This window comes from Lupinus angustifolius, chromosome LG10 (genome assembly GCF_001865875.1).
Source record: "Lupinus angustifolius cultivar Tanjil chromosome LG10, LupAngTanjil_v1.0, whole genome shotgun sequence".
NCBI lineage: Eukaryota > Viridiplantae > Streptophyta > Magnoliopsida > Fabales > Fabaceae > Lupinus > Lupinus angustifolius.
This window is the reverse complement of record NC_032018.1, coordinates 2,208,231-2,233,682: the sequence shown is the minus strand read 5'-3', so window position 1 is coordinate 2,233,682 and position 25,452 is coordinate 2,208,231. Positions and strand designations below refer to the sequence as shown.

Below are 25,452 nucleotides of genomic sequence, written 5' to 3'. Positions count from 1 at the left end.
AACCGTATAATGTGGCTATATATACACGATGAAGTAGTGACAATTATGGAACAAATAGAGACGAATTCCTTGAAGCCTATTATGTTTGGATATTGGTTTTTTAATTTTCATTTATGTCAATAGTTCTATCATGGGTGTTACACGATGAATTTCAAAGTGAATCTTAGCAAACAACATTGATGTTACAAATTTACAATATCCTAATAATCTTAATAATTTTATGATGGGATGTCCTTAAGGTAGTGGAAGGAGCAAGCTATAAAATTTCATAAGGGTGGGGACAAAGTTTGAGAATAAGAAAAAATATAGTCAAATTATACGGTTGGTAGTGGAATTGGAGCTCCAACTTTGAATGAATGAAATTCTACGACTTTGAAATGAAAATTCACAACAACCCAAAAGGTAATATAAACTCCATTTTAAAAAAGTATATATACTTCAATTTTTTTTGGTAATTAGGAGGGCAAAGACCCCAAGAGATATATACTCCACTTTACTTTTTTATTATTATTATTATTATTATTATTCCCGCGGCTTTATTTCTCGGAAGAAAAATTCATATGTACATGTTACTTTAGGTGAGCTTAAAGTGGGCAACCAAAGAAGCATAAAATTTTCACCCAATATATATATATATATATATATATATATGGAATAGACAATTCTAATATAAAAATTGTGAGAAGAATAAATCTAAATCTTATAACCAATTATGGATGGTTATTATTAAAAGTTAGTTATTAGTCATGTGATGATCATATGCATGTATCTTTTAATCTTAACCATTCAATCAAGATTCAGTAGTCAATAATATGTATTCTCATTTTCACAATAGTACACCGCTCTCACTGAGTAATTCTCTATATTATATATATAAAAGAAATTTTTGGAGGATGCTATTACGAAAATCATGCGGAAGCATAAAATCGTCCTAAACATGTTAGACATGGGATGTTCACCCTTCTTCCATATATTTACCCTTATGACTTCCGAGTTTTGAGATTCCTCCATTCATGAAAAAATCATTAAGAATCTCATCAATTTTTGAACTTTTTTGTTTATTTTTTCAATTTTGTTTTTGCATTTTCACCAAAAGTGAGAGACATTCACTTATCTAGATTCTAGATTGAGCAAGTATATATTTTTTTAAATGTGAAAGTCGTAGTATCAAGAGTTGATCGAATTTTAAAAAATGACTTGGGCATAGTTTGGTTTAATCGAGATTTAATTTGATATGAAGCAAACTAACACAATACTCTATTTTTAGTTTATTTTATTGGGTACAGATTCTATTATACTGAGTACATCCACAACAATCTACATTAAAATATTATGCAGGGAAATTTGAAAGAAGAAAGATAAAGGAAATTACGTTGGTCCCAGTCTACGTGACATAACAACGATAAATGAACCACCATAGTGCATTTGATTTATTTTTCTAGAAAAATTGATAGGTTGCAGCCTTAGATAAATCTTGAACTTCCTACAATCAATAATTTAGTATAAAATAAAACCACACCAATAGGTACCTATTACTACATGTGACGTTTCTCACCACACTATATTCCTTGACTTTTAATTTCATTATTTTGTTAAATGATTGTATTAGAATGCCCTATTTTGTTAAATGATTGTATTATAATGCTCTGTTTTTTCCCACCTTATGAATTAATCATAGGCAAAATCAATCTTTTAATCCTTCAAATTCATTGTGTTTGCACGTTAGTCTCATAAGTTTTTCATCTTTTTATTTCTAAATTGGCCCTCAACTTCATATAATTAATACCATTGGTTATGGGTGACGTGTACTAGTTAGATTGAACCCCATATAGTTGAGCCAAAATTCAGCAGCCTTTTGTTTGGACATTAGATTTACATTTCCATGTTGAATCTAAACCGGCTCTTATTATATATAAAAATAAATTTAATTTATTAGACTATTAACCTAGTAAATAGAAATGTAAAATCCCAAACATAGTATATTATTTTTTTATGACCACCTGAATGTTGAACTAATGTTTATTATTAATTGACTCAAAACTTTAAATCCTTTATATTCTTGGTGGTTTATATATTTGTACTCAACACTAGTGAAGTGCTGTTATTTGGCTTCAACCTTGGACTATTTTAAATTTCTCTTATCTATGTATATGATAAACTAATGTTGTTTAGAAACAAGGATGTGAATTGGATTGTGAGCTTGACATTTTTTAGGGAAAGCAACTAAAGTAGTAAAAAATATCAAATAATTTGATTGATCTGATTTAGTCCAACACATTATTAACCAAGTTGGATTGGATTTTAGATCTAAAAGTAGTTTCATTTGATCAAATTCAATCCAACATATTTACAATGGATTGAATTTTGGTCCGGCATAACTCAATCCAACTTTTGATCAACTTGATAGTAATGTTTAACAGTGATTGAAGAGTTTATCTTTATAACCAATAGTGGGTATATATATATGTGAACTTAAGGCCTTAAGGGACCAATTTTAAAGAAAAATAGTATGGGATTAATGTAAAAATGATCAACTTAAAGAGCAACTTTACCCTTATCTTTATAAAAAAAATCACTTTTATAATAATTACCTTACAGGTTATTTACAACAGTATTTTTAGTCACTTAATAACATGTTCTGATATTTATATATCAACCTCTAAACATTATATTCAACGCCATATACTTTTTATTTTATATCTTTTGAATATACATGTATGTATAAATATATATAAAAAAGAAGGAATCCTTTAAAAAAGTTTACTTCATATCTTAGTATTAAGAAATCCATTGAATTAGTGAGCAGATCTAAACTATTATATTTTTTAAGAATTAATGACTAAGATATGAATTAAGTTTTTTAATTTTACTTTTGTACCTATAAAAAATATAGTGACATTTTTTATTGTGGATAAAGTGTGTTCCTCTCCTACATAATATTAAGTAATATAATCATCTAGAAATTTTGACAACTATGTCAACCTTAGTTAGGATTAGTTCTCCATATTTGGTGTATAAGCAATTGTCATAGGACAAAGACTGAAATAAAAAGACTTAAAAATGACATTTGATAATTTGGGAATCCTTCATCATTGAATAAAATAAAATATCCCTCACATAACAGTACAAATTCTCCCCACCAATTTAAAGTGAAGCTAAAGAAAATGGAATAGGAGAATATGATATTTTCCATTTCATTTCATTCTCTCTAAGCAAATTCTAATATAGCTCCCTCCTCCTTTATTTCTCTAACCAAAATATCCATTACTAAAGTCAATTACTTTTTAAGTGATTATTATTATCCCATTAAAGGTGTTGCAAATTAATGACACATAACATAAAAGAGTGTTGTTGCGTTTAACATGACCATGGACAAAGCATCACAAACCAGTTCCGATTCACCAACCAGAGACACCAAAGTTGTATCAATCGAATGTCTCAAAGGAAGTTCCAAAGCCGATGAATGGACCGGTGATATGCTTCAAACCGGAGACATAGTTCAAGAACTTCGGCTCGGGAGTTCAATAAACTCGATTATCCGGTTCAAGTCACCGTTTAAAAACGGAAAAAGTGGGGTCCAGAAGATACTTAACGATGCGTTTAAGAAAAAAGAAACGTCGATAGTTGTTCGGGTTAGACGAGGAATCGATGAGTTTTCGGAGATGCAGGCGTGTATTGTGCCCAATGATGGGAAGAAGAACTTTGTGTTAAGGTCTATTATTGATCCAAATTATGTGGTCGGTTTCTTGGATCGAAATGAAGCTGAATGCTTTGATCTTCAAGGTATTTTCTTTTTCTGGTTTGCTTTTGACTTTTCAGCTTCCATTTGTTTTTTTCTAACTTGTGTATTTTCTATTTCAAATTGTGTTCTGAAAAGTATATTAGTGGAGATTACGACGTAGCTTCCTTTCACATGGGATAAGAAGTTAAGAACAAACAACCTTAAATGATTATTTTACTTTTAAACAAAACGACTTGACCAAATTATTTTAAAAACGAAAATGTAAGGTTGATAAGGAAGGGTTATTCCTTCATCATGTAAGTCGATTATGGTTAATTCATGATGGTAGCACATATGCTCCCACAGTTTTGTGTCAAGAGATATTATTGGCTAGAAAAATATAAAATAATTATAATTTTAACTTAAATAATTTTTTTCCAAACTCATCAGAATTAATTGTACCTTATAAAAAGTGGGACAACAAATATAGCATTATGATTAGAGCCCTGTCAATGTAATATTTAGATATATTTGGAGAGAATTTGAAAATCATCTTGTATATGTATGATTCTAAATCTTTCGTTTTCATTAATATAACTCCCAAATAGACACTTAAGTGCATAGCCCATTTCCGATGGATATCTTGTTTTCTTAGAATGTAATTTCTCCTTCTAGAGTTATAGTCCAAAGTGAGAGGATATAACATTATAACCCATGAGATTTTGATGAGGATAATATAAAATATAGGGTCGTGTTCTTATCTTAATTGTCTGCCAATGATAGTGGAGGTGAAAGTCGTGAATCACATTGTCAAACATATAATCAAAGATATACTATACCGATAAAGACTTTGGGAGTACTCACAAAAGTATGTTTCACATTCTGTTACATCATTAGTTATTCAATATCTCAATTTTTGCTTAAATATGTTTTTATTTCTGGAAATATTGTGAACTTTGGTTTTATTCCTTATAATTAACTTTCTGGAAGTAACTTAGAGTTAACATGAATGAATAGTGGTACATGTGATGCTATATCTATTTTTTGTATTAAATTACTTTCTTCTTTTGATAAGAAGACCTTGATAGATAGAGTAATATTTATATTAAAATTAACAGAACGATATAAATATAATGAACTTTTTAATTTCACTGCATGATCTTTTACGGAAAAAAAGATGATATATTCATCACAATAATCCTTTTTTTTTACATCATAACTAAAGCATCTTATTCACCTTACCTTATACTAGGATTTGGTTGGTCAAATATGGACTTCCCAAATTTTCCTTCACATTTATTTTTGTTCACACCATATCTAACGAGGATAAGTCTCGCACAACGGTAAAGTTGTTTGTCTTATGAACCAGAGGTCATAGATTCAAATCTTAAAAATACTATTCCCGCGCTAGGGTAAGACTAACATAACACAAGATTGTGTGTATAGACCTTTTTCTAGACCTCATTAGATAAAAACATCATGTACTGGATCACCTTTTTCATCTAATGATATCTAATCTGTGAATGCAAACTACAATTTGCAGCTTCAAGAACCACTAGGATGGTGAATGCGCTAACGAGGACCCGGTTACAGGATGGATATGTTTCATATCCATGGGAAAGAAGAATGCAGGAGATGCTACCAGTTCCAAATTCTAGCAACTTCCTTTCCATATTACTCCTTCCCAAAGCTTCAGATCGAGTCGCTTCTCGCTACAATGATCTAGAGGACACACTAGCCAGGGCAAATGCATGGCTTAATGCAGGTCAAGCTTCAGGGGTCCCTATTGTCTTCATGAATATCCAAACTGAGTCATTACTCACTAAGGTAAATGCCCTTTGACATAATTTTCTGTTCATGTTTGGTTTTTGTGGTGAACTTTGACATGTAGACATTGCCCTTTATTTGTGTAACAGATATCTGGAGAGACAGCTTCTTCCACTGTGAATGCAGGGTCATTATCTGACTTATCTAACCTGGCAAATGCAAGCCTTTACGGCTTCGAGGATTACCATGGCATAGACATAGGCGTTGTTCGTGCGGTTCGCCTGTGGTATGCACCAATTGGGGGAGAGTTCTCTATTGAGATAAAACTAAAAGAAGATGATGCTAAACTTGGTTTTGCCATTAGTCGTACAGAAGAGGTCTCATTTCTCTTGATCATGCTTCAGCTTATATTATTCTAGGAAATGATGAGTGAACACCATTAATATCTTTTCACTCCATTTTACACACATAATTGATCATTGGTGATTCACTATATAGTATACTTTATAGCGTTTGGTAGACGTACTAGAACGGAATAAAACAGAATCTGTTCTATGTTTGACATGTCATGTCTTATTATTAGAAGTTAGAAGAATACTATGTGCTTATCATTGATGTTATAATCAATATCATTTGAAGTTTCAGCTAATATTTTTCTATGTAATGTATACAGGGATTTATTTTCATATCTTCAGTTATTAATCAAGAAAATGTACCTGCTACACGGTCAGGGCTCTGCAATCTGTATAAGCTAGCAACAGATACTTCTAGATTGTTGGTAGTTTCAAGAGTTTCAAATCAAAAAGTCCTTCCATGGATGGTCTCTTCAACCGGAGCAATTCGATGTTATGACACTGTTTCGCTTAGCCAGAAGCTCTCCTTGCACAGACACACCAAAGTTCCCATTCTATTGCATGTCTTCCTCTGGGAAAGTGCATTGGCTTCTTCAAGTGGAGGAAGCAATAGATTTAGGACTGTGTCTTCTCCTGTGATACAATTACCATCTGAAGTTCAAATGGCACACCATCCAAATGAAAGTCATGTACTTCCATTGCCACCTGATGCATCTGATTCAAGTGATCAAATAACCAGTGATCTTTCTCAGTCTAGGCTTCAGAGAGACACAGCTGGGGAAGCCTCATTCAGATTCCATGACTTCTCCTTGTCCAGCAATTGGGTATGATTTACATCATGCGTAGTTGTTTTAATGATTGTGTTTTTTTAGGACGAGCCTTTGCACAAGGCAAGGTTATTTTCTGATATGAATGTTACACGTTCAAATCCTAGAATTAGTCTATAGGTTTGAGGGTAATGCTGAACCATGAAGACTGAGCCACCTTTTGTTTTACCACCTTGTAAGAGGGTTGGGATCTTCTCCTGTACTGGACCGGAGAGGATCGAGGTTCCTTGTAAGAAGGTTATACAGATCAAGGCTTTTTTTTCCTATTCATGCTTGTTGTTTGAGATTCAGGTCTTCAGGGAGGTACTAGTTTGCTTTGCTTCTTTAGCTTGTCCATAGAAGAAGAACAGAATAAAGAATGTATAATTCAGTAGTAAAACATATAAATTGATTGCTGGAAATTTGGAAAACATGAGTATGTGGCCTTTGTCTTTGTACTTTAGGGTGTTGGTGATGTACATTATAATAATTCATAAATATCAATAACTTTTCTGCCTAGTAATTTATTAGCTTTGGAGTTTGAGCAAGCTAGAAATTTGGGTGAAAAAATTGTTGGCCTACGGCTCTGTGTAATGCATTGAAATCTTTGAAGGGTTCTACAAATTCTACTCAACGACAAACAATATTGTTTACAAAAAAAATGACTACTCAAATTTATTTTCTATGTTGTTTTCTCCATTTCTGTATGGAAGAGTAATGTTAACTTACCAACTGCACTTCGTACAAACAAAAAAGAAGAAAAATAAACACTCACTAAAGCAATAATTAAAGATAATTTTTTTCAAGAGCAATTAGATTTTTCAAGAGCTCTTCTAGTTGATCTAAGCACAACTTCAAGAGCAATTAGATTTTAATTACATGAGTTCTATATATTATTTACTATTTACAATTAATCAACATTTTTCAAAAATGTAATTAAAATGAAAAATAATTAATATACTAAATATACATAAATCTTTATCATATCTGATAACTTCTCTATGATTGATTGGGGCTTGTAGTGGTTTTACCTTGAACTGGTAAGTCTCATTGTTTACAATATTATTTATCGGTTAAAGATCGTTTGATGAAAAGAGTTTGCTTTGTGATTTGGATGGCTGAAATTTGGTGTCTTTGACAATATCAAAATAATATCATCTTTAGCAAAAAGGGTGTGTATGGAGGAGCTTGTGGACAACATTAAGTTCAAGTCCTGATTATGGATCAAAGGCCGATAGAATAGAACTCCTATGTGTTGGTTTGAATGAGTTTCTAATATTATATTATGTTTGGATTGTTATTATTAGTTCTATTTAAAATGAAGGGAGTTAGATGCCCCTTCCATATCCTATTGTATATTATTTGTATTGATTGTATTTTAGTTCTTCCTTAATAAAAAATTTCGCTTATAAAAAATATACTTTAAGTTGAAATCCACTAATTGATTGTAGGAACTTCCTTAATTAGAGCGGGAGAAAATTAAAGGTACCGCGTTTCATGATCACTATCCGTGCCTTCAGAGAGCCTACACCGTTGATTAATTAGTCATCCACGGTAGAAAATGCTCATTCGTATTCATCTTTCGCTCCTCACAAAATTTCAATTTCCCGCTCAAATATTTTGATACTATATATACAACTCAAATCCAAATCAAAACCATATTAGTTATCTCTCTATCTTTATATCATTATTATTCAGAGTTCAAATTTTAATTTCAATTTTTGTTAACGTTATGGCTCGTACTAAGCAGACTGCACGAAAATCCACCGGAGGAAAGGCACCGAGGAAGCAATTGGCGACAAAAGCTGCTCGGAAATCAGCACCGGCGACCGGAGGAGTGAAGAAGCCTCACCGTTTCAGGCCTGGAACGGTGGCTTTGAGGGAAATCAGAAAATATCAAAAGAGTACTGAACTTTTAATCCGCAAGCTTCCATTTCAGAGGCTTGTGAGAGAAATTGCTCAAGATTTCAAAACTGATCTGAGATTTCAGAGCAGTGCTGTGTCTGCGCTTCAGGAAGCTGCAGAGGCTTATCTTGTTGGTTTGTTTGAAGATACTAACCTTTGTGCAATTCATGCTAAGAGGGTCACTATTATGCCCAAAGATATTCAACTTGCTCGTAGAATTAGGGGTGAGAGGGCTTAGGGTTTATGTTTTTATTGAAATTAACAAGTGAATTATGATGTTGTTCTGAATGTGTTTTGTTAGATCCATCTTTATTTAATATATAAAATTGTGCTCAATTCAAGTCTAAAATCCCAGCGCTGTAGTCTATAGATTTGAATTTGTGTTGTTATGTATTGAAAATACAAGAGTTGATATTGTTTCTAAGTGAAATTTCAAATTTGTATTAGTAACTGTTATTCAAATTTCAAATGATTTATCAGTAATTTCCAAGAATTTCATGGTAATTGACATCATTGTTAGAATTTTTTATTCAGAATTGGATTCAATTCAGCAAGTAGCTTTAAAATCAGTAATAGTATTTCCAATAGTGAAATCCTTTGAAGTTTAATAAGCAACGTTTTTTGAGTGTCAAAACTCAAACATAATTATCCACCCATTGCTTAAGGATCAACTCCCATAAAATTTGGACTATAAGAGCTTTGGTTGTGATATCCTGTGACATTCTCCATCTTGAGAAATGCTAGATTCGGATATTGAGATGAAAATTGGAGTCTGACTCCTCTCTATAAGAGGAGAGACCAGTACATCTAGTTTAAATCATTACATGTGGCAAAAGTAAATTTTCAAGTTTAGATTTTAATTTATTTTTTAATTAAATAACTTCAAAAATTCATCTCTTTATATTCCCACAAGTACTTGAGAGGAATCCTATTCTAAAAATACATCATCAACTTGGGATAATAAAATTAAAACGTGTGACAAAAAATTAACGGCTATAATTACATGTTATTTTCTATTAAAAAATAAATAAAAACTCTTCAAAAAATCTCATCCTCATGTTTAAGTATTGGTTTCTGTAGTACTAGAGAGGAGTTGATATAACCGCTTGTGCTCAATATCTACTCTAATGCCTTAGATTTGCACTTAAGAAGGGGACACGTGTTTAGTGTTACTTAGGGTCAGCCTTTGCACAATGACAATGCACACATTAATGTTTAATTCAAGAGTATTACCAAATAAAGGTAGCAAAGAACATTTGCTCCTAATGCTGCAGTATGTCCAATTGCAAATAGTTTTGGATGGTAGTTCCTAAAAGCAAAAAAACAAACTTTATTGCTAAATCAGAAACATAAAATACCAGTAAGCTAATTGAATATGATTTCATGATATGAAGTCTGGATAAATTCTAAAAGTCTACTACATGAAAAGAAATTCCAGAACAATCCAAGCAAAACCAATAATCAATAACTTTATATCTTCAGATTTTGTATCTTAAACAAATTCAAGCAATTTGGTAAAATATACAGCAGTAGCGCAGATATGACAACCAAATTAATACTCAAAAGAGATTGTAAAACCACATAAAACGTGCTTTGATCTAACACGAAAATTGAACTTCTAGAGAATCGCAAGTTCCTCTCCTCATCTGAGACAAAATTATGCCGTTAGCAACTACACAGTAATACAGTCAACAATCAACATTTATTGTGATTCCACCGACAAATGTTAGAATAATCTGAAATTGAAACCCTAAATCAAAATGAAATATCTCGTAAACGTTGATGTGCTATGATAATAGAAACCATTTCCTTGAAAGAAATAATAAAAGCATAATTTATAACAATTTCAATTACATAAAATACTGATTCAATAATTCATAAACCACGTTTTCATTCAGAATAGCATAACAAATACATAAACACACGCCACTTTTTATTGAAAACAATGATTTAAGCTCTCTCGCCCCTAATCCTACGAGCAAGTTGAATATCCTTAGGCATGATAGTAACACGCTTGGCATGAATTGCACATAGGTTAGTATCCTCAAACAAACCAACTAAATAAGCTTCAGCAGCTTCTTGCAACGCAGAAACAGCGCTACTTTGGAATCTCAAATCGGTTTTGAAATCCTGCGCTATCTCTCTCACAAGCCTCTGAAATGGAAGTTTTCGGATCAATAGCTCAGTGCTCTTCTGATATTTCCTAATTTCTCTCAGAGCCACAGTTCCAGGTCTGAAACGGTGAGGCTTCTTCACACCTCCGGTGGCCGGAGCTGATTTCCGAGCAGCTTTTGTTGCCAATTGCTTCCTCGGCGCCTTTCCTCCGGTGGACTTACGTGCAGTTTGCTTTGTTCTTGCCATTGATTGAGGTAAACACAAATTTTCAATAAACTATGTTTTCTGATGAAAAATTAAACGCTTCTTCTATGCTTGTGATTGTTACTTCATCCATGGTGTTATATATAAGAAGATAGATGAAGTGGCGAAGTTGGATTTGAATCCTTCAAAGAATAAGTCATAGCCGTTGATATGTTTGGAATATACGGTTAAGATTTGTAATCCGTGACGTGTTGGAATAGACCAATAGGATTTGGTTGTTTATAAGGCGGGAAATAAATTTGTGGCGCTTTTTAATTTTTGTTTTTGAGGGGAAATTTTCTGGAGCGGGCTTTACCAGTTTTTACAAGTCCGTTGAGTTAGAATGGATATACGGGCTTTACCGGTTATTATTACAAAACTCATAATCCTCTTCAAATTTCCCCACCATGTGTTTGTTAAAATATATATATTTATACTTGATCTTGGAAATCTAGTGAAACCTTACACTATTAGAATATTATATTGTTTATAGAATGTATATATTTAAAAACTAATAATTAATAGTCAAACAATCATATGTTCAACAAATATGTTTTTTTTTTAATTATAGACTTCTGTTTCGAAATACAAATATGTTTATCATTGACAAATACAAGATGATAATATAATTTATCCTTCTGCTCTTCCTTTTAACTTAAAAAAGAAAATGTTAACTAACCCACATGAAGATGAACTTCTTCCAATAATTTTATCAACTAAGCCACTTTTCTATTAGCCAATTAAGCCGCTTTTATTTTTTGTTTTTCTAGTTACATATCATCAACAATTATATAACTCATCTAGCCACATGATGTTTATCTAATAGTGTAAGGCTTAACTAGATCACAAAGGTCAAATATTCAATTATTAAGAGCGACATTATTGGGAGGGACAACCATAAATCGGAAAGAGATTAGTTTGTTACAAAAAAAAATGAAAGGGTATATTATGTAGTACAAAAAAATAAAAATATAACTCCTCCAAAATCAAGCTATGAGAAAACACGGAATGAATACTACAACAAACTTAGGGCTTATAAGACAAGAAAAACGTTCGCAAAACACTGAACTCTGACTATCTTACTGCGTAACCAAGAAGAATCTAAAAGGGTAGGTATATTTACATTGAACAATTCCACAAAAAGTGTAAGATGATAAATTAATAATTTATGATAAGCGAAAGCGTGGTAAAGCAGATAATGGAGATTGGAGAATCTTCTTTTGCATGAATGTAACAATCACAACATGACAAAACCTAAACATTATACGAGGATGCCCACACCACTAAGTGTAACGCCTTCTAAACTTTCGTAATACCTACTTTACTTTACACTGTAGGTGGATGATCGCTGACAGTATAAAAAACTCTCAATATATACATATTATATCTCTGATATAATGTATAGAAGAATGAATGTTGTCATTTTATACTAAACAAAAATAAACCATACTACATAGAAGGAGACACAAAATACATTACTTGTTTATTTCAGGCTAGGTTGTGATCGACTGTGAGTGATAAAATGACAGAGAAGTACTGTTCAAGCACACAGAGTTTGAACTGAGGTACATTCCCATGTTCTGTATCCAAGGAAAGTTTAGGAAACAAAAACGACCCATATTTCTGTGTATATGTGTTTTTAACTAGAGGTGTTTCACCTAAGCATGTATGGTTGCAAAATAAAGTTGAATGCGTGAATTAAATTATTATTGAGGTCTTTAGTTTAGTTTCAAATGATGATAAGGGTGAATCATAAAGTTTCCCTCATGTAAGCAATTATTTAAGATCTTTAACTTTACTTGCTAATGAAGTCAATTATTGAAGAAACAGACAGATACCTGCATGAGTAAACCTTACTCCATGATTATTGAACCTTATGTGCTCTGATATTTATTATTTTGGTCCACATATATATATATATATCCTCTAAACTCTATGATTAAGTTTGTTACGGCTCTTTCAATAACAAGAAACATTTATTTCGATTATTATCCACTGCAGGTGGGTCTCTATTTGTTAATCATTCATAATTCATTAGCCATGATAGTATATTGCTTAGGCAGATTTTAAATCAGTAGCAGATCAAAGATTAAAACTTTAAAGCAATGGATGGCTTGCAATTGTAATTAGACAAACAATTAAGTCTAGTCTTAATCTCATTACATATATGATTACAAAAAAATATGATGTGAAAATCAGTTATAATATGAAGTGTTAGGAAAAGGCTAAATCTTTCCCAACAACTACATAATTTCCATAGTCAAAACCAAAAACGCCTGTGTTATAAAGAAAGCTTTTTGTTTTTTTGGTCGTGGTGTTCTAAAATATAGCTAAACTACCTACTATCTGCAATGTGTTTCTTTAGTGGGTGTAACAATCTTCTTGGATAATGATGAATCGTCTAGTATATAAAACTTCCATTTAGTGAGGTTTGTAGAGAGTTATCTTATAATCAAAGTTATCTTATAATCGAAAAAATTGATTTCAGAATTTGAACAGATAACATTACAGTCTAAGCAACAGTACTATTGTTTTGCTTGAATTCATGATATCTAATATATATTTCTAGAATACACATAATATATGAATTATTTTTAAGGCATCTATGCTAATCAATCAAACAAGGAAATACACTTTTTGCATGTGGTTGTTTGACAAATCTTACTAACTGCCCTATCTGATTGGGCTTAGGGATCTTATTTTCCATAAAATAGTGACCTTTGCAATAGAGAAAAATATATGATTATAGTCACAGCCGAATACCCTCACCTACTCATGTTCACACATTTTGCATGTTTAATTATATATAACATTTCTTATACAAAAAAAATAAATTTAAAACATATTTATACAATTATATTTATATATATCTACTGTTTTTTGTTTGAACCCATCCTTCTCACAACTAAACCCTCATTAAACAATTGCATTGTCCTACGTGTAATTCCAACTCCAATTATATAAGAAGATGCCATGTTCCAAGGCTCAAAGCAAAAAATATTCTCCATTTTCAAAAATACCCTATTGGGACTCGCATAATGTGACGGATGAAGATTAATTCTCTCAAGTGGTATCTCACTCCATGTCTCAAGTCAATTAGAATGCTCCATTTTATTATTTTTTCTTTTAAAATTTTTATTTTTATCCATGTGTTAATATATAATGAATTTAGGATAGGAAATGAGACGCCATTAGAAACAGACAATTCCAAACCTAACATGACATGGGCTTTATGCAATTTTAAACAATGTTAGAAACACAATTCGTCCCCACTTTGGCACACTGTCTTGTAAGATTCAATGTCTGTAAAGTTTTGGAAGGTTTTGCACCTTTTCCTTATTTTTCTTACCCTTTCGGCCGATTCCTTCCATAGCTCAATATTATTATTATTTTTTCATTTTGCATTTGGACCATATTGACCTCTGCCACCATAATTGTATATATAACCAGGGATTTCATTTGAGGTCAATTATATGAATAAGATAAGTGGTTTTTCACATTTGGAAATTACTAGTGACCTTTGGTTTCATCCATAGGTTTACTACCTTAAACTCTATGAAGGGTTCGAGTCACCACGTTTGCATGGGAAATAAATAACAATTTGGCTTATGTTGTAACATGTCTATAAGGATTTCAATACGAGATTATAAATTAGAGGTTTTAGGATTAGATTCGACAATGACAAATCAAATTACAGAGATTGATACATAAAAGCCTAGGTCTAAAATATTCCCTTGTAACTTAACATAAGACACGTGATTTCTTTGATGAAAAATAAAGGTCACCAATCTTAACTAGACCATTTACCAAACTATGTTGTAAAGTCTAAAATGATGTCCTCGTTCCCTATTCAACTCAATCAAATTGCTACTTTTTATTACATTTTGTTTTTAAAAAATTTCTTTTATTCACATGTTAATATGTAATTGGCTTGGAAGAGAGAATAAGATATCATTAGATATAGATGATTTCCAATCCGACGCTGTTGATGAAAAATAGTTATTGGACTAGAAAGCAACATATACCCCTGTCATGATTACACATGAAATATGAATGAGTATTAAAGCAACATATGGTTCACAATATCCTCAAACTTAAAGGTGGATTACTTCAGACCTAATCTCTATGGTGGTAGAACGTAGCAGGTGGGAACTTCTTATTACTATCTTTATTCTAGTTGTAATTTTGGAATCAAGATATGCCTAATTTGATAATTACACTTTGTGCAACAGTTCAAAGTAATTATTCATGCCACATTTAAAAAATTACAAAACAAATTTACAAATTTGCAACATGACCTTAAGAAATTGACATGTAAAGTCTTATTTTGGTTCTAAGTAACCCAATTATGTTTTTTCCTAAATTTTCAAACAAGTGGGTATATTGGTAAACTAACTTCATTATGATAGATGACTAAATATATTGAGTTTTTCTTGTGTAACAAACGGTATGTTTAACCCTATGAGTAAATAACTAATATGCTACTTGAATATCTCTCATAAAAATTATTGTTCTCAAGAATTGAACCTCCGACTCTTGTCTAATATCATAAATAAGAATGAGAGAGACTTTACGTCTAGGTATTGAAATTAGCTTTTACCTCAGCCTATTTATCTCTTTCTTAGTCACATGCCCTTGTGCCATTAATTTTCCTATGATGACAAAGACAAAACACATGCCCTCATTTCTTGTTCTCCAAAATCATGTTCCTACCATTACCATAGATTATCAACCTTCAAACCAAATCCAACCGTTGGATACCACTTGTTTATCCTTTTTCCATTCTCAATAAACATTCCAAGTATATCTATTCCATTTTATATTCTATATACCAAAGCACATATTATCTTCTCAGCATTTACATTACATGCTCCACTTTGTTCTTTCCTCTGTTCTGTTTCATGGCTTCAACTACTACCACCACCACCACCACACAAAATTTTCAAAACCATAATAACAAAAGCAACAATGGCAACCCTGAAATTAGTAGGCAAGAAATTCAAACTGCCATAGCCAAAGCTGTAGAGTTAAGAGCCCTTCATGCTGCTTTAACTCAAGGAAGTAGCCCAGTTAATGCTAGATTCTCATCTCCTTCCCCTGTTTCACGCTCTGTTTCTCAGTTCTCTGCTCAAGATTACCCTGTTTTCACACCAGTAAGTAAGAATCATTTTTGCTTCTTTTTTGTCTTTCAACTTTGTTTTCTAATTCTTAGCTCAAAAGGGTATCCAGAATTTACCTCATTCATATAAACACTGCTATATTGTTGTTCAAAAGATACAAGTATTGCTAGAATAAGGGATATAACTAGAAAACATTAGTTAAAAAACACAGGTATATAGTTTATCTATATCAAATATTTTGGACAATGTATTCCTCTATTAAAAAATAATAATAATGTTAACTAATTTTACAAAATATATTGTACAAGGGGCAACCATGATCCATATTCTCGACCCTTTTAAATCCATCCCCGGAAACAATATGCATGAAATGTGATTGTCCTCATTTACTGTGATATCCACCATATTACTATGGTAGATATTTTTGTATTTCTAAAATATGCATTATTTATGAACCTGCTTTAAAATTTTGTAATGTGATAGTTAATACTTCATACATTCTGGAACTGCTCCCTCTCTACACAAAGCATGAAATGGGGATTTGATTTTTTATTTTTTAATTAGCATTTTTGCTTTATATTGTCATACATCATTCATCAATGCATGGAAGTGTGGAACTTTTAAGATTGAGAGAGAGCAACTCAATTAAACTGATCTACCACTTCAACAAAAAGAAAAGAATGATGTTGTTTTGGTCTTTAACAATGATTTTTATTTATTATCTCATTTTTTATCATTCAAAAACATAGGTCATGTTTTTCTTTCAACTTTTTTGGGTACAAGTATAACTTTCCTTACCACTTTGATACACAATTAATTTCAACTAATATCTTCATTTATTATCAAATTTTCATCATTTAAATACATAGGTAACCATTAATTTCAATCATGGACAGAGCTATGAAGATGACCCAGTTCCATATAATCAAAGCCCAACAACAAAAACCAGAATAATATCAGAATGTTGGGATGAGAATGGGGTGGAAACAGGAAACAACATAGAAACAACTATCCCAGATTACAAAGAAAAAACAAGTTCAAGAAAAGGACTACATTTTGGTTTTTCCAACCAAGATTCTCCTCACATATGTTCTGTTGATGATGCCAAATCTGCAACTAGCTCTTGTGCAAATAACGTCACAGTTCTTCAAACATCACCTACCAATGATTACTTCAAATCAAGAAGGAGAAACAGTTTAGATGATTTCAAACCTATATCTTCATGCAATAGATGTAACCCAGCTGTCATAACTAGTGAGTTTGATAACATAAGGATCAACAAAAGCTCAAATATTGTTGTACCCCTCACAGATTCTCATGTATCTTTTCGAACCCAGCCGAAAAGTAAAGGCGTGATTTCGTGGTTGTTTCCAAGGTTCAAGAAGAAGCACAACAAGAATGAGAGTTCACCAAACAGAACAGAATATGAGGAAGTTCCTCATGTTCTCAAGGACATGGGAATAATATCAGTGGAGTCATTGAAGAGAGAATTGATGGAAGCGAATGAGAGTAGAGACGCCGCGTTAATGGAAGCTTCTGAGATGAGATCTTCATTGGGGGGTCTCAAACAAAAGCTTGAGTACTTGGAAAGTTACTGTGAAGAGCTGAAGAAAGCTTTGAGACAAGCTATGCAGTCAAAAGAGTCGCCACTTTGTGAAAATCTTTGCGCGAATGGACGAGAAAATTCGATGCCTGTGAATGAGGAAGTAATGGTAGAAGGTTTCTTGCAAATAGTATCAGAATCAAGGTTATCAGTGAAGCAATTCTGCAAGACCCTTATATGTCAAATTGAAGAAAATGATCACACTTTGATGGACAATTTGAACATGATTCTTCAACCATATAGGCTTTCATTGAATTCCAAATACTCAAAGGCAGTTCTATATCATTTTGAAGCTTTCATAAACCAATGTCTCTACCAAGACTTTGAGAATTGTGTGTTCCAAAAGAATGGCTGCACAAAATTGCTAGACCCGCAACAGGATCGCCAAGCGCGATTCTCTTCATTCGTCGCGCTTCGGAATTTGAGCTGGAATGAGGTTGTGAGAAAGGGAACAAAGTATTATAGTGAAGAGTTTAGTAAGTTTTGTGACCAGAAAATGAATTCCATAATCACTACATTAAATTGGACTAGGCCTTGGTCTGAGCAACTCCTTCAAGTTTTCTTTATAGCAGCAAAATGCATATGGCTATTACATTTGTTAGCATTTTCTTTTAATGCACCATTGGGAGTTTTAAGAGTTGAAGAGAATAGAAACTTTGATCCTCACTACATGGAAGATGTTGTTCCAGATAGGCAAAGATCACAGGGTCAAAACAAGGTTAAGATCATGGTCATGCCAGGGTTTTATGTTCAAGATAGGGTATTAAGGTGTAAAGTTATTTGCAGGAACAAATTTGCAACATAAAGTAAATTGGAATTGGCAAATATGTTTCATTTTAGTGTCCATTTTGTTTTGCTTTAATTTTAGACCCTCTCTTGTTTAAGTTTGTAACTTCTCAAAATATATGTGACCAAGTGTTGATTAAAGTGATACATATTTGATTCCCTTTAAGTAAGGTCTCGAATTCGAGTCTTGTGGAGGAAAAAATGTCTCCTGAGAGAGTTAGTCTCACATACCTGAACATCTTCTCGGCTCGGATAGAATTGCCTCCAATATGAGGATATAGATAGAAAACCACAAAAAAAATGTATGTGATAATTAATAATGATTAAAATTAATTATATCTAATTATCTATCTCAACTATATATTGTATGAGTATGTGATGATTCATGGGTATAAGGAAAAGTTAAACTCCTCTTTACATATTTTTATTTTATATTGTAAATATTTGCTTTGTATTGTCACCATTAACCTTCAAATACTCTCATGTTGTAGAATGTGATTTTTAATTGCTTTGTTAGAACAAATATATTATTTCTCCTATATTTTTTATTACAATGGTATAAGATTTTATTAAATTTGCAAGTAAAGTATTAGTCCAAATGTTAAACTTTCTAATCTTAAAAGTGACATTATTTATTTGGAAGAAACAATTGCATATTTCAAAATAATTACTTCTTTATGTATATGAGTGAAATACTTTGATTATACTAAAAAGAAATATTTTTATGAAGCTAACAAATGTATTTGTGCCTTAAGAGTTGCTTAAGGACATTTGATTGTATCTTTTTTCCACTTCAGTTAGCTCTTTCTTTAATCCCTCCTTTATGAGAATGCTTGCGAAATTGTTTTTTCCAGAATGATTATTTATTTATTTTTGTGCGTTTTCACTTTTCATCCTATTTATCATAAAAAACAGGAGATTTATAATTTGCATATTTTTTTGCCATTAATGTCAATATCAAGAATCCTAACAAAATTTACAATGTCAGGATATTTATGAATCTGGTAGAATTCAATGTTTTTTTTGCTTAGTGGCCATTATAAAGTTATATTCTTCTAAATAAACAAATTTAAACATTAACCCTCCGTATATAATAATCAAGAGAATAAAAACGGCCATTAGAATGAATCTCAGTTTATCTATTATGACAATAAATCCTCACAATTATCTGCACCATCTTGTATTCTTATAAAAATCGTTGAAACTTAGCCATCCCATGTGGAATTTCTAGCTGCGATTTATTGAAAAATAAAACATCATAAAATGCAAATTTCTAATGCATTTAGTTTCTCATCCACCTTCATAAATTCTTAACTTGAAATATATGATTTGTCAAAGTTTTGGGAGGGTATATTAAACACCCTTAATAACAAATGAGAAATTCCTTAAATGTGTGTCAATCTGTCTAATTTATATGACACTGTTTCGAAATTAGTTAATTAATAGGAATTAAAAAAGGTTAAAATTTTGATTGATTCATTGATCTTATAATAATAAAAGAGAAAATTTGATCGAAAAAATGAAAGAATACTCTTAACGGTACTAAATAAAAATTATAATACAAATATTAAAATATATTTATCAATTTAACCTTTCCATAAACAATAGTATTAATTAGTAAACATAGTAATTTGCTCGTGACACTTCATGGGTATTTTGCTAGTTTATTTATATATTTTCTCTCATCATATTCTATCAATGAAAAATATTGCTATCTATCATGACATATGCACTTACATTCATTGACTTCGTTGACTTCATTGACTTATTCAGTCTTACCAATTCCTTGAAGAAGAAAAATTGTGCACAAATAACCTCCACTGACTTCCTTGACTCCACATTTGAAAATAATACCATAAAATTCAAAAGAGGAGGCCAGACAGAAAAATGAAGTATATTTGTTATCCCACTTTTATATTACTTTATGTATTATTATTTCTGATTGGTTAAAAAATTATTTAAATTATAATTATTAAATATTTTTATAATCAATCATATATTATAGTAAGGGTGAGACTGTGAGTAAGTTTGCAAGTTACTGAAGGAAATTTTCCTTCGTATGAATGCACTAGAAAAGTATCTAAATTGATTCTACATATTTTTAATTAAATTACTAAAAAAACAGAATTTGAGAAATCAATAAGGCAAAATCTCCTTCAAAAGTTAAATAATGGAAATGCCTATTAAAAATAAATCAAATAATAAATCTCTTTCCCATGAATGCAGTAATAGAATAAGTTTTTGATGAATAAAAAGTGATTCTCATAGCTGGTTCAGCAACCACTGAGCACTCCAATCTTCCGAATCTCCAATCTCTCCTCACCAACAATGGCAAAAACCATAGTCCTATTCCCATGTATGGCACAAGGCCACATAATCCCCTTCCTAGCATTAGCCCTTAAACTAGAACACAAAAACAAAGACAACAAAATCATGATAGTAAACACACCATTAAACATTAAAAAACTCAAATTCTCACTCCCACCACACTCCTCCATAACCCTCCTTGAAATCCCTTTCAACAGCTCCAACCACTCTCTCCCTCCAAACATAGAAAACACCGACAGCATCCCCTACCACCTCGTCATCAAACTCCTTCAAGCCACAAATTCCTTAAAACCCACTTTCACAAAACTCATCCAAAACATTCAACAACAACATCAAAATCAAAAGATTGTAATCATTTCTGACTTGTTCTTTGGCTGGACTGCCACCGTGGCAAAAGATCTCGGCGTTTTCCACGTCATCTTTAGTGGCTCCGGTGGTTACGGCTTAGCGTGTTATTTCTCTCTTTGGGTTAACCTTCCTCATCGCCACGTGGATTCAGATGAGTTTACATTGCCGGATTTTCCTGAAGCGCGTGTGATTCACCGAACGCAGTTACCAGTTAACATAGCTGAAGCTGATGGAAAAGACGCGTGGTCTTTGTTCCAACACGATAATTTTTCACAGTGGAGTAACTCTGATGGGATTCTGTTAAATACGGTTCAGGAATTTGACTCGGTTGGTTTAGATTACTTTACACGAAAGCTTAACGTTCCGGTTTGGGCGATTGGACCGGTTGTTCTCTCAACCGGATCCGGTTCACGTGGAAAAGGTGGTGGGATTGAACCGGAGCTTTGTTTAGAATGGCTTAACACGAAGCCTTTGAATTCCGTTTTGTTTGTTTGCTTTGGATCGATGAACACGATCTCGGTTTCTCAGATGATGGAGTTGGCCATAGCGTTGGAAAAGAGTGAGAAGAATTTCGTTTGGGTTGTGAGGCCACCGATTGGTTTTGATATAAATTCTGAGTTTAGACAAAATGAGTGGTTTCCACAAGGTTTCATGGAGAAGATTCTAGAAGGAAATAAAGGTTTGATAGTTTATGATTGGGCACCACAAGTGGAGGTTCTGAAACATGGCTCAGTTTGTGCTTTTCTGAGTCACTGTGGGTGGAACTCGGTGGTGGAATCGCTGAGTCACGGTGTTCCGATTCTGGGGTGGCCAATGGCGGCGGAGCAGTTTTATAACTGTAAGTATTTAGAAGAAGAAGTTGGGGTTTGTGTTGAGGTTGCAAGAGGAAAGAGGTGTGAAGTTAAGCATGAAGATATTGTGGATAAGATTTTGTTGGTGATGGGTGAGAGTGAGAAAGGTATTAAGATGAGGAAAAAGGTTGGAGAAATTAGAGATATGATTAAGGATGCTGTCAAAGATGAAGATGGGTTTAAAGGGTCTTCTGTTAGGGCTTTGGATGAGTTCTTATCAGTTGCTGCAACCTCAATCGAGGACAAAACATTTGATCAGAGTTCTGTTGTCTCAAATCAGGTCGATGTCTTACACCACTAAAATCATAATTTTAGGATAACAGATATTTACACTATCTGATTAGGTTATTTGTTCTATTTTATGTTTGATTATACTATATGATAAATGGATATGATATCCTTTGTCTCGTGTGTATTAAAATTTTGGTAGAGTTTGTTACCATCAAAATCTTGTTCAGCATAAATTCAGATAAGCCCCCTATGAAGTACGTTCACATTAGTTTGGGGCTGCACTTAGACATGGTGAGTTAGTTTTTTAGTGCTTTTAATTAATTATTCATGCAATTTTAACTTGAAAATCAAGCAACATTATGCCTTATGCCAGGTTACATGAAGCAATCTTCGGGCAAATAGATTTTTGAAAGTGATATTTGTTGGAAGAAACAGTCACAAATTCTGAAAGTGACTAGTTTCTTACCAAAAAATAATGAAATATCATTAATAGTACCAAATAAAACTTGGACAAAAGGCTAGGTTTTTTTGGATAGCTCATAGGTCAACTATTGGGTAGACCTTATTTTTATAATGTGCTTTTTAATTCATTCTGTTAATTTCAGTTATGAACATGTTTTTCAATCCAAGTTATGAAAAAGCGCTTATTTACGGGTCAGGTTCATCTCCATTAATGGAGAGGTAAGTGCAATTTTTCTATTAGTTTGAAGGGTAAATTTGTTTTATCATAATAAACATAAAGGTATAAGTGCAAAAACATATCACATTTTCTTTGGTTTTTGACATTACTTGCTTCTCCATTACCGGAGAAGAGTCTCATTCCTTATTTACCCATAATCAATAAACAGCACCAACTGTCATCACCAGCTAATTCACCACCATATTTTTTTTCCTATTACAAAAATGAACAATATATTAACTTTTAGTTATCAACTTAATGTTCAATGTTACGAATAGATTGAAGTGTCAGATTGATCTTTGAATTTTTCGCATGGTGAAGTTCATTACCAAAGAGTTCCAAAATAGTTCTTGATATTTTCATCCATAAAGAATGAAATCATCAAATACCCTTTAGACAATTTGGTCCAATAAATTCTTTTGTTGAATAATTTAATCTTTGAAAGTCCACATCTTAAAAGACCAAAATGTATCATGAACCAAATTTTCTAGGTCAGCTTTGCTGTCATGTTCTGAGGTACAAAATTTTGCCAAAATCAGTTCAAGGACCAATTTGGATATGTATCACTACAGAATAATAAATATATAAATCCTTTTATATCACAATAAAATGATATGTATCGCTTATAAATCTATTGATGAATTACACATATCACGTTTTCCATATAGTAAAAAATACATAATTTACTTTATAGGAGGTAAAAAATTACCAATTTCACTCACTCAAGTAACCAACATAATATTCATGGTGCCATCAACCAAAACTAACTATTCCAACCACTACCATTATATTATTATTTCTCTTCCTCTTATTGATAGCACTCAAAAGTTATTAATATTTTCATATGTTGTTATCAATAGTCCATTTCATCTGCCGTCACCACCCAACTCAACTATCATAATTGTTCCAATAAAGAGAAGAAAAAACGGAAAAGGATATTCTGTCCCAAAAAAGCTATGTCCTTTGTCTTTAACCAATCACATTTCTTAAAATAATATAAAACATTAATTTATATTTTTTTATAAAAACAATTTCTAATAAAATAACTAATTTTGATTGGTTTAGTAACCAATAAACATGAATACAGGTGATCCTCCTCCAAGAAAAACCACTTAGATTTGCCAACCTTATTCACTCACCACCATTCCATTTTTTATTAGCATAACTTAAAGTTAAGAACACTTTCTACTTGCTTTTACAAACAACTAGCATGTGGACAACCATAACGAGTGTCATTACTCATTAGACACCATTGCCCACCCAAAAACCACATTTCTACAATTACGTCCACCCCTATCAAAAATCACATTTTGATACACCACCTTAACCAGCACCTTCCCTTTTTTTTTAACTTTCTTATTACTCTTTTTTTACAAATGTTATTAAACAAAAATCGGAAGTAAAGCTACCAGTTTAATGGGTCACTGGTTAAATCAGTGAGTTAATAATTAGACTATTTGACCTAGTTTATATTAAAAATTCAAAAAAAAATTATATATTAGTTAATATTTAATAACTTTATACTTTATCATACCTAATTAATCAGCCATCAAAAAATGTTTTACTAACAGGATAAAATCTTACAATTAAGTTGAAAATATCATCAATCAACTTACGTTTTATGCTTTAATTGCCACAAAAGAGATAAATAATTTTAAAATTTAATTAAACAAGTAAGATTTTGTTATAACATAAACTAACAAATAACAAAAAATACGACAAATAAGTTGAAACTACTTTCATCTCAAAATATTGTTTTTAAAAAAATGGTTTTTTGATTCACTCGATTGACTCAATCAATCATTTAAGTCACCAATTTTTTGTGATAAATAAATTATTTTTCACTAATTTTTTGTGATATATACATTATTGTTGTATTTGATTGTTAGATGAATGTATGAAGTATTTTCACATTTATCTTTAACTATATACAATGTGAAGAATAATAAACTTATCTAACTTAATTCCATTTTTAAGTAATATATATCATATTTCTTAAATTTTAGCTAGTTACAAAATTCGTTTTATCGCACAACTTTAACTAACTAGGCGGTTCATAGCTTTAAGTTTCAAACCACCTACACTATTACAAACTTACAACTACAAACTATAAGCTCACAACCAATGTTGTGAAACTCGAGCCCAATGTCAAAACGAAAGAGGTCTCTTATTAGGTTTAACCAGTTTAAATGGTTAAATCGTTCAGCCTGACAGAGTGATTTTATACATAATTGATAATTTTTATCTAGAAATATATAATTATATGGAAATGTAAAGTTTTATATAATTAATATTTATATATAATTATATTGAAGTAACATATCTTCATTTTTTGGACTAAAATAAAACAAAATATTCAAGTGGTTTTAATTTTTAACCAACCAATTTGCTTTTCGAGTTAATGAAATTGAACCGAATTTTACACAATCGGACCATAATTTTCGCGGTTCAAAGCAATTCAACTCTCATTCGATTAAGATTGTAAACCAAAACCATTTTCAAGTCAGGTCAACAGTTTGACTGGTCAAACCATCGATCCAATTCTCATAACACTCTCACACCTATAAGTTAGTTTTATCCAACAAAAACCAAAATA

The 25,452-nt window shown here is 31.8% G+C and overlaps 5 protein-coding genes and 1 long non-coding RNA gene across 6 annotated transcripts; 4 read left to right on the top strand and 2 right to left on the bottom strand.

Annotated features, from left to right (window-relative positions):
* On the top strand, positions 3,201-7,170 carry LOC109358073. The gene is made up of 5 exons (XM_019602143.1): positions 3,201-3,783; positions 5,265-5,548; positions 5,638-5,865; positions 6,162-6,851; positions 6,906-7,170. The coding sequence occupies exons 1-4, from the start codon at positions 3,363-3,365 to the stop codon at positions 6,669-6,671; spliced, it is 1,443 nt and encodes a 480-aa protein (XP_019457688.1). The 5' UTR covers positions 3,201-3,362; the 3' UTR covers positions 6,672-6,851; positions 6,906-7,170.
* LOC109358077 lies at positions 7,149-23,649 on the bottom strand. The gene is made up of 3 exons (XR_002108908.1): positions 23,637-23,649; positions 10,141-10,143; positions 7,149-7,233 (listed from the first exon to the last, which is right to left on the bottom strand). It is a non-coding gene; the product is annotated as an uncharacterized LOC109358077 (long non-coding RNA).
* LOC109358076 (histone H3.2) lies at positions 8,306-8,973 on the top strand. The gene is made up of 2 exons (XM_019602149.1): positions 8,306-8,810; positions 8,842-8,973. The coding sequence occupies exon 1, from the start codon at positions 8,380-8,382 to the stop codon at positions 8,788-8,790; it is 411 nt and encodes a 136-aa protein (XP_019457694.1). The 5' UTR covers positions 8,306-8,379; the 3' UTR covers positions 8,791-8,810; positions 8,842-8,973.
* LOC109358075 (histone H3.2) lies at positions 10,419-11,003 on the bottom strand. The gene has a single exon (XM_019602148.1). It carries the CDS (start codon positions 10,911-10,913, stop codon positions 10,503-10,505), a length of 411 nt encoding a protein of 136 aa, XP_019457693.1. The 5' UTR covers positions 10,914-11,003; the 3' UTR covers positions 10,419-10,502.
* Positions 15,554-18,495, top strand: LOC109358071 (IRK-interacting protein-like). Its single transcript, XM_019602141.1, has 2 exons — positions 15,554-16,063; positions 16,927-18,495. The coding sequence occupies exons 1-2, from the start codon at positions 15,812-15,814 to the stop codon at positions 18,436-18,438; spliced, it is 1,764 nt and encodes a 587-aa protein (XP_019457686.1). The 5' UTR covers positions 15,554-15,811; the 3' UTR covers positions 18,439-18,495.
* Positions 20,709-22,262, top strand: LOC109358072 (UDP-glycosyltransferase 92A1). Its single transcript, XM_019602142.1, has one exon. It carries the CDS (start codon positions 20,748-20,750, stop codon positions 22,245-22,247), a length of 1,500 nt encoding a protein of 499 aa, XP_019457687.1. The 5' UTR covers positions 20,709-20,747; the 3' UTR covers positions 22,248-22,262.